This window comes from Cebus imitator, unplaced genomic scaffold, assembly GCF_001604975.1.
Source record: "Cebus imitator isolate Cc_AM_T3 unplaced genomic scaffold, Cebus_imitator-1.0 Scaffold134, whole genome shotgun sequence".
In the NCBI taxonomy this organism is placed as follows: domain Eukaryota; kingdom Metazoa; phylum Chordata; class Mammalia; order Primates; family Cebidae; genus Cebus; species Cebus imitator.
Genome location: NW_016107449.1, coordinates 1,885,245 through 1,897,494, shown reverse-complemented (window position 1 = coordinate 1,897,494; position 12,250 = coordinate 1,885,245). Strand labels below are relative to the sequence as shown.

At 49.1% G+C, this 12,250-nt stretch overlaps 2 protein-coding genes across 2 annotated transcripts in view; one reads left to right on the top strand and one right to left on the bottom strand.

The window, feature by feature from the left end:
- The first annotated feature begins 923 nt into the window (after positions 1-923).
- On the top strand, positions 924-5,679 carry CSTL1 (cystatin like 1). Its single transcript, XM_017541465.2, has 3 exons — positions 924-1,325; positions 4,619-4,729; positions 5,466-5,679. The coding sequence occupies exons 1-3, from the start codon at positions 1,107-1,109 to the stop codon at positions 5,547-5,549; spliced, it is 414 nt and encodes a 137-aa protein (XP_017396954.1). The 5' UTR covers positions 924-1,106; the 3' UTR covers positions 5,550-5,679.
- A 5,718-nt stretch (positions 5,680-11,397) lies between these two features.
- Positions 11,398-12,250, bottom strand: part of CST11 (cystatin 11) — a 3,291-nt gene continuing 2,438 nt past the window's right edge. Inside the window, exon 3 of the mRNA XM_017541463.2 lies at positions 11,398-11,575. Coding sequence (XP_017396952.1) covers positions 11,492-11,575 — 84 coding nt within the window. The 3' untranslated portion in view covers positions 11,398-11,491. The remainder of the gene's footprint in view (positions 11,576-12,250) is intronic.

Sequence of the window (12,250 nt, the reverse complement as noted above, 5' to 3'; positions counted from 1 at the left end):
AAAAAAAAAAAAAAAAGAATAAAAAAAAATAGGGCACTTATGGGTTTTGGGGGGCAAGTGACAGCTCATCTTAGGGGCCTGCAGGGTAATTTCTAAATGGGGCTCACAGTTTATCCTCCCTCATAGGGAGGCTGTGATTACCTCACAAAGCTTTTCTAGGGTCACAATAAGACAGCAAAAGCCCGTGCAGGGCCTGCAGGTGTGCTGGGGTCCCGCAGGCAGAAGCTGTGGTTGGCGCATGGCAGAACGTGTCTCTAAAGGGAGCGCCGGGAACAGGTGATAGCTTGGTAAGACGGCTGGAACCCAAGGTAGGTAAGAAGAATGTACCGCCCCATGCTCCTTATCACTGCTTCTTTATATCTCAGCTCAGATATTACCTTCTCCATCAGGCCTCCTCCCATCCGATAAGTGATGCTTCTCTATCTGTGACACCAGCTCTTACCGCAGAGCACTGTAGGGGCTACTCTGGGGGCTTTCTTCCCTGTGACCTGTGAAGACAGGGAGAGGGGCTTTGCATGCCTTGGCAGGTGTTGAAAAATTTTGCTTGCCTAGATAACTAAAGAACTGAATGGGCCGGGCGCGGTGGCTCACGCCTGTAATCCCAGTACTTTGGGAGGCCGAGGCGGGTGGATCACAAGGTCAAGAGATCGAGACCATTCTGGTCAACATGGTGAAACCCCCTCTCTACTAAAAATACAAAAAATTAGCTGGGCATGGTGGTGCATGCCTGTAATCCCAGCTACTCAGGAGGCTGAGGCAGGAGAATTGCCTAAACCCAGGAGGCGGAGGTTGCGGTGAGCTGAGATCGTGCCATTGCACTCCAGCCTGGGTAACAAGAGTGAAACTCCGTCTCAAAAAACAAACAAACAAACAAACAAAAACAAAAAACAAAAAAACTGAATGGGTGGTGTAAATGGGTAGAAAATGAGCTGGCTGGAAGGCGAGTGACAAGGTTTGGATCTGAATCTCTGTTTAAATGCAGGCAGGCTGTCTTCCGGGAAAGCCTATGTTGATGAGGGCTGCGGTGGGAGAGTGAGTGAGCTCCTGCCTGGCACCACCCCACCCTGGAAGGCGCAGTTGGGTAGGAGGTTTCGGAGGCTGTAGACATGGGGATCGGTTGCTGGAGACAGCCCCTGCTGCTGCTGATTGCCCTGGTCCTGTCCGCCAAGCTGGGTCACTTGCAAAGGTGGAAGGGCTTCCAGGAGAAGCCCATGAGCAAGAAGAACATGAATTCGACACTCAACTTCTTCATTCAGTCCTACAACAACGCCAGCAACGACACCTACTCATATCGAGTCCAGAAGCTAATTCGAAGTCAGATGCAGGTTTGTACCTTGCTCTCCCCAGATATCAGCAGGCCCCATTCTTGCCCATTCAGACACGTGAGGATTCTGGGGTGACTCCCAAGAGAGCCGACCAAGCTCTCTGCCAGGCCCCAAGTAGGGAGCAGCTTCACTTGTAGAGGGCCCATTGTAGAATTGTTCAGTTCCCAGAATGTCCTTAGCCATACTTCCAAAATGCATGTCTAAGGACTGGCGTGAAAAATGTTCAAGTGATGCTCCCACCTCAGGCTCCTGATTAGCTGGGATTATACGCACACAGCACCACACCTGGCTAATTTTTTTCATCTTTAGTAGAAACAGGGTTTTACCATGTTAGCCAGGCTGGTCTCGAACTCTTGACCTCAGGTTATCTGCCCACCCTGGGCTCCCAAAGTGCTGGGATTACAGGCGCGACCCACCATGCCCAGCCAACTCTTCTTCCTCGGGAAGAACTGCCTTTCATTCTGATATTTGATCCTGCCAGAGTGACAGCAAAGCTGATGTTGCTCCCTTTAAAGTTCTCATTTGACAAAATTCAAATATTCTCTGTAGACCTGTAGCCCTCAATATTTTTTCAGTGTCCGAGTTTGTAAAATTCAAAATGGGGTTTCCTGTGTTATACGAATTTTAAATTGCACAGGGGATTTATTTTGGGAGTGGAGGGGATGTGAGAGCTATGTTTCAGCCAGATCACCTCGCCTCTGTTTTACGTATACAATTTCTCTCAAATACATCAAGTGAAGGGTAATAGAAGAAAGAAAAGTTGTTTGGGAGTCGCTTTTATTGGTCCAACATTTCCTCAAGGTCAGAGAGTAAATGATACAGTCATCCTTGGTGTCCATGAGGAATTGGGTCCAGGACCCCTCAGGATGCCCACATCCACAGGTTCTCAAGATTCTGATGTAAAATGGAATAGTGTTTCCACATAACCTATGCACACCTTCCCACACGTGGTCAGTCATCTCCAGATGAATTTATAATACCTGGTAGATCATTATTATACTGTACTGCTTAGGGAATAGTTTATAAGAAAAACATGGTCCATATAGAGGCAACCATACATTGTTTTTTTTCCTGAATATTTTGATGCATGGTTGTTTGAATCCACAGATGTGGAGCTCTTAAGTACGGATGGCCGACTGCAGAAGTCAGGGTAGCAATACTACGTCCTAGTTCAATTAGCTGGATTTGGGAAAACACAACTGGCTAGGGGAAAGCTCTCTGGCCAGACAGTAAGGAACCCGTGAGAACCCTCAAGGCAGGAGGGCAGGGTGGGGAGGACGTGTCCCAGTAGTTCAAAGTCCTCGTCCCAGGGCAGACGGGCTGGCTCGCTGAGGCACTTCCACCACAAGATGGCGATGTTGCCCATTTGGTGCTTTCTCTGCTTTTGGGATTGGTCGGGACCCCAAGGAAGCTTGTCTTGAGAAATCAATCTACTTCCTTTAAATGAGCTGTTAGAGAGTAACGATGAGCATTGGATGTGATTCACATTGCTAAGCAGACAGAACAGGCATGCTTCCTGGTCGCTGGCTGATCTTGGCATGGGCCTCCGGGCACCCCCTCACCCAGAGGACGATTGTGTCTGTCCTGACACCTCGCAGAGGGGACGAGAGCAGGCATGGAGGGCTGCCAGGTGTGTCTCGGTGCTTCACACCCAGCTCCTCCCAACTGAGGCCCTTGGTCAAGTGACATCCAGACTCTCCAGGCCTCAGTTTCTCCCCCTAAGAGGCGGCTCAGCATAGGAGGGAAGTGCTTAGCACAGTGCCAACATCTAATAGCACGTGTAAAAATCCTTGCTGTGATGATGCCTACTCCTGTCATTATCAAACAGAGAGGTCTAATAACGAATAACACTTCACACACTGGAACGTCAGTTACATCGATGACGGGTGTTATAGTTTTTTCTTACATTCTGAGCAGTGTGCAGAAGGTCAGCATGACCATGCCTGGCGCAACCCCGCAAATGCCCATGCATGGACATCCCCTGCATGCTGGGGTGCTGGGACCCTGATACTGCCCTCAGGCCTAGCACCCCTGCTGCCCTGTCCTGCCGTTTGCTACGGGTATCTTCTTCCTAGGAGCAGTGTGGGGCGCTCTCTGCCTCAGTCACCACCCCAGAGATGACCAAGCCCTCTCATTGGGCTTGACCAGAGACAGGGCAAGGCAGCAGGGAGCCTCCCAGAGCTCCTCCTGAACCGGTGAAGATCGTCTAATCCACCATCTACTCAGGGAATCCAGCTCAGAACCCGACAGGGAACAGTAACCCCCAAGCTCTCTGTTAAGAGTCTCCCTTGTGGGTGTGGGACCTCCCTGCCCACAAGGGCTTTTCCAGGCTCCACCCCCTGTAGGCTTCATAGCCTCACACTTGATCACAGTGAAAGGGCCACGGGGGGAGCCCTGGTGTGTGTTCTCCTCGGCTCGTGTACCCACCACACCCTCTTCCTTCATTTCTCTACACGCTGTGAGGAAACTGGCATCAATCTCCTTGTTTCCTAGATGAGGAAACTAAGACTCAGGAAGCGGAGGGACTCCCCGAAGGTGACAGAGTCTGCACTGGGTAAAGCCAGATTTTGTGTCCTGTTGCTCCCCTGACTCTGAATCTGCTTCAGAGTAATGCTGCAGACACTTTGCTAAAACATTTAATAATTTATAATGATGAAAATATTTTAAATTTATTTTATGCATTATGGGAAATGCATGCTTCCATTTAGCCCACGTAACACCTCCGCGAGGAGCCACAATTGTGACTTGTGCTTTGTAAGTGAAAAGGCTGAGGATGCTAAGGAACTTGCTCAGGGTCACAGTCAGTACATGGAAAACACATGCCCCAAATCAATTTGATTCCAAAACTGTTTTTGACTGTGTTGCTAAGCTGCCTTCTGCTAGGTTGGTCAGGAAGTATAGCAGGGAGAGAGGAAGTGGCAGAAGGGACTGGGAGGGTGGGGACAAGATGCTTGCTCTGTTATACTATGAGGGTCACATGTGCCAGCCCGGGAGTGGTCTGTGGTGGCCAGGAACCTGGCTTGATGTCACCTCTTCTGTCCTGAGGACGGAAGGGAGGCAGGTGAGAAGCTCTCTGCGGGGCTGCCACAGCAAAGCCAACCTATGACCAGGGACTATGGCTGCCATTGCCCTCCCTCCAGACAGAAGCAGGGAGAAGGGAGCCGTGATTTTGGTGGGCAAGCTCTGGGAACACCGACTGTGGCTCTGGGGATTTACTCTCAGTCCAAGCTTCTCCAGGAGCGCTCAGCCACTGGGCTTGGAGTCCACACTAACCGCACAAATGCTTCTCGCAGCTGACGACGGGAGTGGAGTATATCGTCACTGTGAAGATTGGCCGGACAAAATGCAAGAGGAATGACTCCGGCAGTTCTTCCTGCCCCCTGCAAAGCAAGAAGCTGAGAAAGGTGTGTAGTGGGAGTCCTCCCAAAGGGACTTGGGAAGCGAACATTTCGAAAAGCACCAACTAGAAGCTGGCAGTTTTTCCACTTGTGTGGATTGGGGCTGGCTGGGGCCCAGCCCTGGAGCTCAGCCCTGGGGCTGCGGGCACCCCCTGAGGCACCTGGGGGGAGGAGAGGGGCCCTATATTTGGGCTGGCACAGCCCTGCACGCAGACCTCTAGTCGCCTGTACCCTTCTCCAGCCTGGCCCGATCCTGAGACCCTCTGCGTGAAAGCAGTGTTTCCCTTGCCCTGGGGTCCTTCTTCTGTCTTCTCTCTTCCTCTCCAGGTCTCTAAGGTTGTCCAATTTCCTCCACGTTCCCTTCTGTTTCTCCTGGTTCCTTGGTGGTACCCCTTGAAAGCTGGCAGATACAAGTGTCTCCCCCATGCCTGGGGAGGTGCGGAGGAGGAGAGGATGCCATTGTCCCTTGCTGGCCTGCGTGGCCCGAATCGCAGGGTCCTGCCAGGCCGCAGGTTCCAGGTGCCCCTGCTGTGGTCCCAAGTGGCCTGGTAGGGGGAAGGCAGGGTGACATTCCTGTTCCGGGCCGGCTCTCCCCTCTGCTTCTACCCTTGACTGTGGGCAGCTCCCCTGTCTGCTCATGGGGTTCTTGAGCAGCCACAGGGACAGACCCGAGGAGCAGTTGCCTGCTGCTCCCCTTTGAGAAATACTTCCCCCAAAGTCTGTTTTCTTTCTTCTTCTGCAGAGTTTAATTTGCGAGTCTTTGATCTACACTGTGCCCTGGATCAACTATTTCCAGCTTTGGAACAATTCCTGTCTGGAGGCCTGAGCATGCGGGCAGAGACCTCGGATGAGGGCTCAGACGACTGGGTTGTGTACTGGCTCTTATTAAACTGTAAAGGACCATATCTCCCTATTGGGGTCTCATTACACATGCACATACACACACACATGCACACATGCACATGCACACCCTTACCTTCACAGCCCACACACACTCAACAATGCTCACACTCAAGACACCCTCACACGCTCACCACTCACATACATGCACACCCACTGTAACACTCATCGACGCACCCACTCATACATGTCAAACCCATACACACTCACTGGCACACACATTCAGTGGCCTTCAAGGACTTGTGCAATCTTTTCTTCTTTTCTTTTCTTTTTTTTTTTTTGAGACAGAGCCTCACTCTGCTGCCCAGCCTGGAGAGCAGTAGTGCAATCACAGCTCACTGAAGCCTCGACTTCCCGGGCTCTGGTGATCCTCCCACCTAAGCCTCCCAAGTAGCTGGGATTACAGGCACACACCGCTATGTCCAGCTAACTCTTTTTTTTTTTTTTTTTTTTTTTGAGACGGGGTTTCGCTCTTGTTACCCAGGCTGGAGTGCAATGGTGCGATCTCCGCTCACCGCAACCTCCGCCTCCTGGGTTCAGGCAATTCTCCTGCCTCAGCCTCCTTAGTAGCTGGGATTACAGGCACATGCCACCATGCCCGTCTCGCTCTATCGCCAGGCTGGAGGGCAGTGGCACGATCCTAGCTCACTGCAACTTCCGTTTTCCGGTTTCAAGCAATTCTCCTGCCTCAGCCTCCCAAGTAGCTGGGACTACAGGCACGCACCACCATACCTGGCTAATTTTTTGTAATTTAGTAGAGACAGGGTTTCACTATGATGGCCAGGGTGGTCTCGATCTCTTGACCTCGTGATCCACCCGCCTCGGTCTCCCAAGGTGCTGGGATTACAGGCATCAGCCACCGCGCCCGGCCCCACTAACTTTTTAAAACAGTTTTTTCGTAGATACAACATCTTATGTTGCCTGGGCTGGTCACGGACTCCTGAGCTCAAGTGATCATCATGTCTCAGTCTCCCAAAGTGTTGGGATTAGAGGTGTGAGCCAGCGCTCCCACCCAGCTGGTGCAATCTGAATAGAAGGTTGATGATCTTTGGGGAAACATCATTCTTTCTCCATCACCCCACCTCTCTATGGCTTTTCTGAATTTAGCATGTCCCTGAGCTTTGACCCTAGTGTGGGGAGCCCTATTTCTTCCCAGCACACATACAACACTGCGACTCACACACATTTTTGTGAGTGTGTCTGAGATTCCCAAGACAAAATGCACATGGAGTGACTCACTAGAGGGCTCACAGGACTCAGCCTAGAGTCATGCTCATCGCTGTGATATGACAGCAATGGGACACAGGGTGAAACCAGCAAAGGCCAAAGGTGCATGGGGCCAGGTCCAGAGAAAACCAGGCGGGAGCTTCCGAAGTCCTCTCCCAGTGCGGTCACACAGAGCACGCTCAGCTCCCCCAGATGTGAGCTGTGACAGTATGTGTCACAAGGAAGCTCATTAAGACTCGGCAGCCAGGGTTTTTATTGGCAGCTGGTCACGAAGGCAGCCTCTGCCTGGCACATGCTGAAATTCCAGACTCCCAGAGGAGAGCAGGGGTTCAACACCCTCACTGCTATACAGACAGTGTAGAGACACTGAGGACCTCTTACATGCAGGAAATGTTTTCCATCACTGTAGGGAGCTGTTGACCATCCAAGTTCCCAAACTCCAGCCATGGCCAGCCTTGCAGGCAGCCTTTCTAAGGACAGCAGTTCAGGCGGGCTGTGCGAGCTCTTTTCTGCACACCAAGTCATCGAGCCTCCCATGTTCTCATGACTGGTCAAACAAGACCTATGCTTTCTCCCCTTCTCTGGTTGATAGTTGGTTAGAGAAGGTGCATGTGCAGGGCATGGTGGCTCATGCCTGTAATCCCAGCACTTTGGGCAGCCAAGGTGGGCAGATCACGAGGTCAGGAGTTTGAGACCAGCCTAGCCAACACAGTGAAACCTCATCTCTACTAATAATACAAAAAAATTAGCCGGGTATGGTGGCGGGTGCCCATAATCCCAGCTACTCAGGAGGCTGAGGCAGGAGAATCGCTTGAACCCAGGAGGCGGAAGTTGCGGTGAGCTTAGATCGCGCCACTGTACTCCAGCCCAGGCGACAGAGTGAGAGATTCCGTCACACACACACACACACACACACACACACACACACACACACACAGGGAAGGTGCATGCTAGACCAGAAATGGGGCAGAGATAATGGCTGACAGCATGCCCGGTGTACCATTTGACCATTCGGCCTCTTCCTGGGGACCAGTGCCATCAGCGGGTCATAATGGCAACTTGGGGGAGTATTGCTAAAGGGGAACAATAAACACAGAGCGAGAACCTCAAACTTTCCAGCAAGGCCTGAGGGAGAAGAGGAGATGGAGGGTTAAAGGAGATGAAATTCCTGGACAAAAAACCCCAAAGCAACTTCCCCACAAACATCACAGAAACAAAAGGGCCGGAAATCACCCAGTCCTGCAAATCTAAGCTAATTGAGGGGTGACTGGGTGACCAACAGTAGCCTGCTGCCCGTATTCCTCCACTTTATAGATGAAGAGCCTCCAAAGGCAGCCTCTGTCCAGATTCTAACATCCTAGCTTAACACAGCTTGTTGGTTGCATTTTTAGAAATGGAGCCATACAGTATGTGTTCTTTTGTTTCTGGCTTCTTGCATTGAATACATCTGTGTTGTTGTGTGTAGTTATAGTTCACTTTCATGATTGTATAGAATTCCATTGTGTAAATATACCACAATTTATCTATTGTACAGATAATGTACTTTTGGGTAGTTTTTAGCTTCTAAGAACAATAGCTGCTAACAAGCACGTGTGTATTTGTCTAATGGTGGACACATGCATGTATTTTGTTTCTTTTCTTTTCTTCTTTTTGAGACGGAGTTTCGCTCTTGTTGCCCAGGCTGGAGTGCAGTGGTGCAATCTTGGCTCACTGCAACCTCTGTCTCCGGGGTTCATGCAATTCTCCTGCCTCAGCCTTCTGAGTAGCTGGGATTACAGGCACCCACCACCATGCCCAGCTAACTTTTTATATTTTTAGTAGAGATGGGGTTTCACCATGTTGTCCAAGCTGGTCTCAAACTCCTGACCTCAGGTGATCCACTTATCTTGGCCTCCCAAAGTGCTAGGATTACAGGTGTGAGTCACCGTGTTTCTATTGGATATATGCCTAAGAGTTAGTGGATAATAGGATGTGCATATGTTCAGACTTTAGCTATTTTTTGCTCAAGACTTTCAAACATTGTTTGGTTTTTACCTAATTGGCTTTTCTAATGTTATTTACATATTGATTTAAATCTTGTTTAACCCCTAAGTTCTTACCTTTTAATATCTTTTATTTGTATGATCTAATTGTTCTATTTCTACCTTTTTTGTTTTTGCTTTCCAACTTTAGAGTCATCTCTTATTATGGTTATTGTTATTATTATTTTATTTCAATAGGTTTTGAGGGAGCAGGTGCTGTTTGGTTACATGGATAAATTCTTTAGTGGTGATTTCTGAGATTTTGGGGCACCCTTCACCTGAGCAGTGCACACTGTACCCCGTGTGTATCTGTATCTTTTTAAACACAATTTCATTGATGCTGTATTCCTTTTATAATGTTTTACTGAACTCTATGGCATTACTTTGAATTTTTTAAAGTGAGCTCTCTCACCCCACCCCTGCCCACCTTGCTTTCACAACTGGCAAACAGGAAGGGTCAGCCTGAGCCAGCTTTGAGACAGGAGTGGGCACCCCGGCTGTGGCTGAGTAGAGGGAGGCAGCCCAGCAGAGCCCTCTGGCGATGGAGCAGTGCCAGGTGTTGAGTGTGGTGCTGGTTACACGATTGTACACATGTGACGACATGGCACGTGGGCACACACACATGCGCACACAAACGCAGAGTACCAATGCTGGCTTCCTGGTTGTGATATTTCTCTATGATGTGATAAGATGTAACCATTGGGAGAAACTAGAGGAAGGACATGGGGGATTTCTCGGTACGACCTTGGAACTTCCTGTGAATATATAATAACTTTTAAAAAAACTTCAAAGAAAGCCCCCACAATGTTGGCTGAGAAATCCAAGAGATTAATGGGCACAAATGTTCCACCTTCTCTTTTTAATCTCCCCAAGAATAATCATGACTGCCTTGTGGGCACCATAGCCAAAAATGTCAGAGAAGTGTTGAATGTTGACTAGTATTAAATTACCACCACTGCCCCTGCCGGCATGCCTGCTAATGGCTGCTATTTATTTGAATGCCTGCTTCACGTTAGGCACTGTGGTAAGCAATTTACATGCATGATCATCATCCATCTTTACAACTGCCTCAAGGAGTAGGTACCGTTATTCTCAGTTAAAAATGGAGACATTGTAGGTTAGCACCACCCCAGGCAGTTGGCAGAGGGAACCCCCACCTGGGCTTCGCCTGAAACACGACGTTCCAGTACTTCAGTAAGGAGAGTAAAAGCCAAAAAAACTATTTATTGTTTCAAAGACACCATCTTGGGGAGAGTGGGTGTGGCTGCCGTGCACCTCGGTGCATGGTTCACACATGAAAGAGCTCTCCTGTCGGTGCTCTGCCCAGAAATCTCTCAGGTCTCGCACTTTCTGTGCGTGCCAGTTCAACTTCTAGATGCCAGCCTCTGTGCCCCTTTATCTGTGTTCTGTCTCTGTTGCTTACTCTGCCCTGGAGCTGCCACAGGCCCCCAGTACTAGAGAATCCCTGTCCCCTCAGAGCCAACACTGACTGGAACTGTTGGATAAATGCCCCAACTCCCTGTCCCCACAGGGAGATGGATGGCGTGTGTGTGTGTGTGTTGGCTATGGTGTCCCTAGAAGACCTTGCCCGTGGTATTAAACCCAAGGCTTTTGTTTGAGCTCCTGGGAACAAGACTTTCTCCCTTTCTTACTGGATGTGAATGAGGACACACCTGATCCACTGAGCCTCCCTGAGACCACATGGAGGAAGAAGAAGAGTCGGGTGAGCCCGGCGACATCATCTAAGATCTTGAATCAGGCTGCGGAGTTGGGGGCTGCTTCCTCCCACGGCTGCTGTGCCCTCTGTGGAGAAAAAGCCCCCTGAACAGAGCACTCCTGGCTTCTCTCTGCCCTCGGGATTTCCTCTCCTGCTGGGATTAATCTGACTGGTCTGTTTGGGAAGAATGAACTGGGCATTGTCACCAGGTCTGCCTCCTTCACACGGGCACATATTTTCCTTTGCTCCTCCAGGAGAGGAATTTGTTCATGGACAGACCTAGTTTGGTCCAATGTGGCTCCTGCAAGGGGGCGGAAGTCTACTTCTGGAGTTTGCAATTAGAAAGCGCACTTGCCTGCAAAAACAAAGCACATCTCTCAACCTGGTTATCGTATCGACAGCAAAGGCCTTGTCTGTCTTAGTTCTTTGTGTGATTTCGTCTTGTTTCACCCTTTAGGCAAGGAAAGGGTGATCTTCATTGGACCCCTCAGTGGTGTCATCACAGGCCTTACTTGCAAATATCTCTTGGCTGTTCAGTGCCTTGGCTTCTTGCCTCTCCCTATTCTGTTTCTCATTTTCTCCATACTATTTTAAAATCTAAAGAATCTCAAAATCTTACCTGATATGATCATGAAATTGAAGTTCTGCTATGATGAAGATACAGGCGATGAGGCCAGAAATAATGCGGGTCACCTCATTTGGACCCTCAAACTGCCCTAGCCCAGCAGACCTTCAGATTATTACTATGAACTGAAGAATTTGGATACAAGGAAAAAGAAAAAAAAAGTGGAATCACAATCTTAAGAGAATATGTTGACAGACATTTATTGCCTACATTAAGGATTGTTGCTCATTGCAGGATTCTCTGACATGCGGTGGCCTCAGGCGTGTGCTCCAGGACACCTAGTCACTGCTGCAGTTTTTGTTCAAAATTTTGTACTGTTCAAACCAGGGGTTAGCAAACACTGAGAAGAAGCAGTTGACTTGCTGAAACAAGAAACAAAGGCCACATTTTAAAAGGTGCAAGGTGAGATTTAGAAGGAGAAGAAAGAGCGTATAAAACATGAAGAAGGAGAAAAGGTCACCATCTCTCCACCCCTACAATCCTATCTGACCACAGACAGAAGGAAGGACATTTTCTGGAATGATCCCAGCAATGTGACTATCAAGTGGCTGAAATAAAAATAAATAACAAACCAGATATTTAGAAAGAAAGTGTCTTATTCAGCCTATATTCACCACGGGTACTGTTGATTCTTTTTTCCCTCTTTATTTGTGCTCATTTTTTTAAACTTCACTTCTTCCCTTACTTGACCTCTCTTGGCTCCATTTATTCATCCGTCCATTCTTCCAATCATCTATTCATTCCTCCATTCATCTACCCGTATGTCCATCCATCCATTTGTCCACCCATTTATCCTTCTATCCATCCACGCATGCATCCATTTACCCATCTGTCCATCCATCCATCCATCCATCCATCCATCCATCCATCCGTCCATCCATCCATCCATCCACTCACGCCTCATCCAACTCCATTCATTCTTCTGTTTATTCCTCCTTCCATCCACCCATCCATCTTTACTTCCTGACATTGCTTCCTCTCACTCAGTGCCTGTACCTTCACTTCATTTCTTTATCCATCTGTCCATCGCATCATCT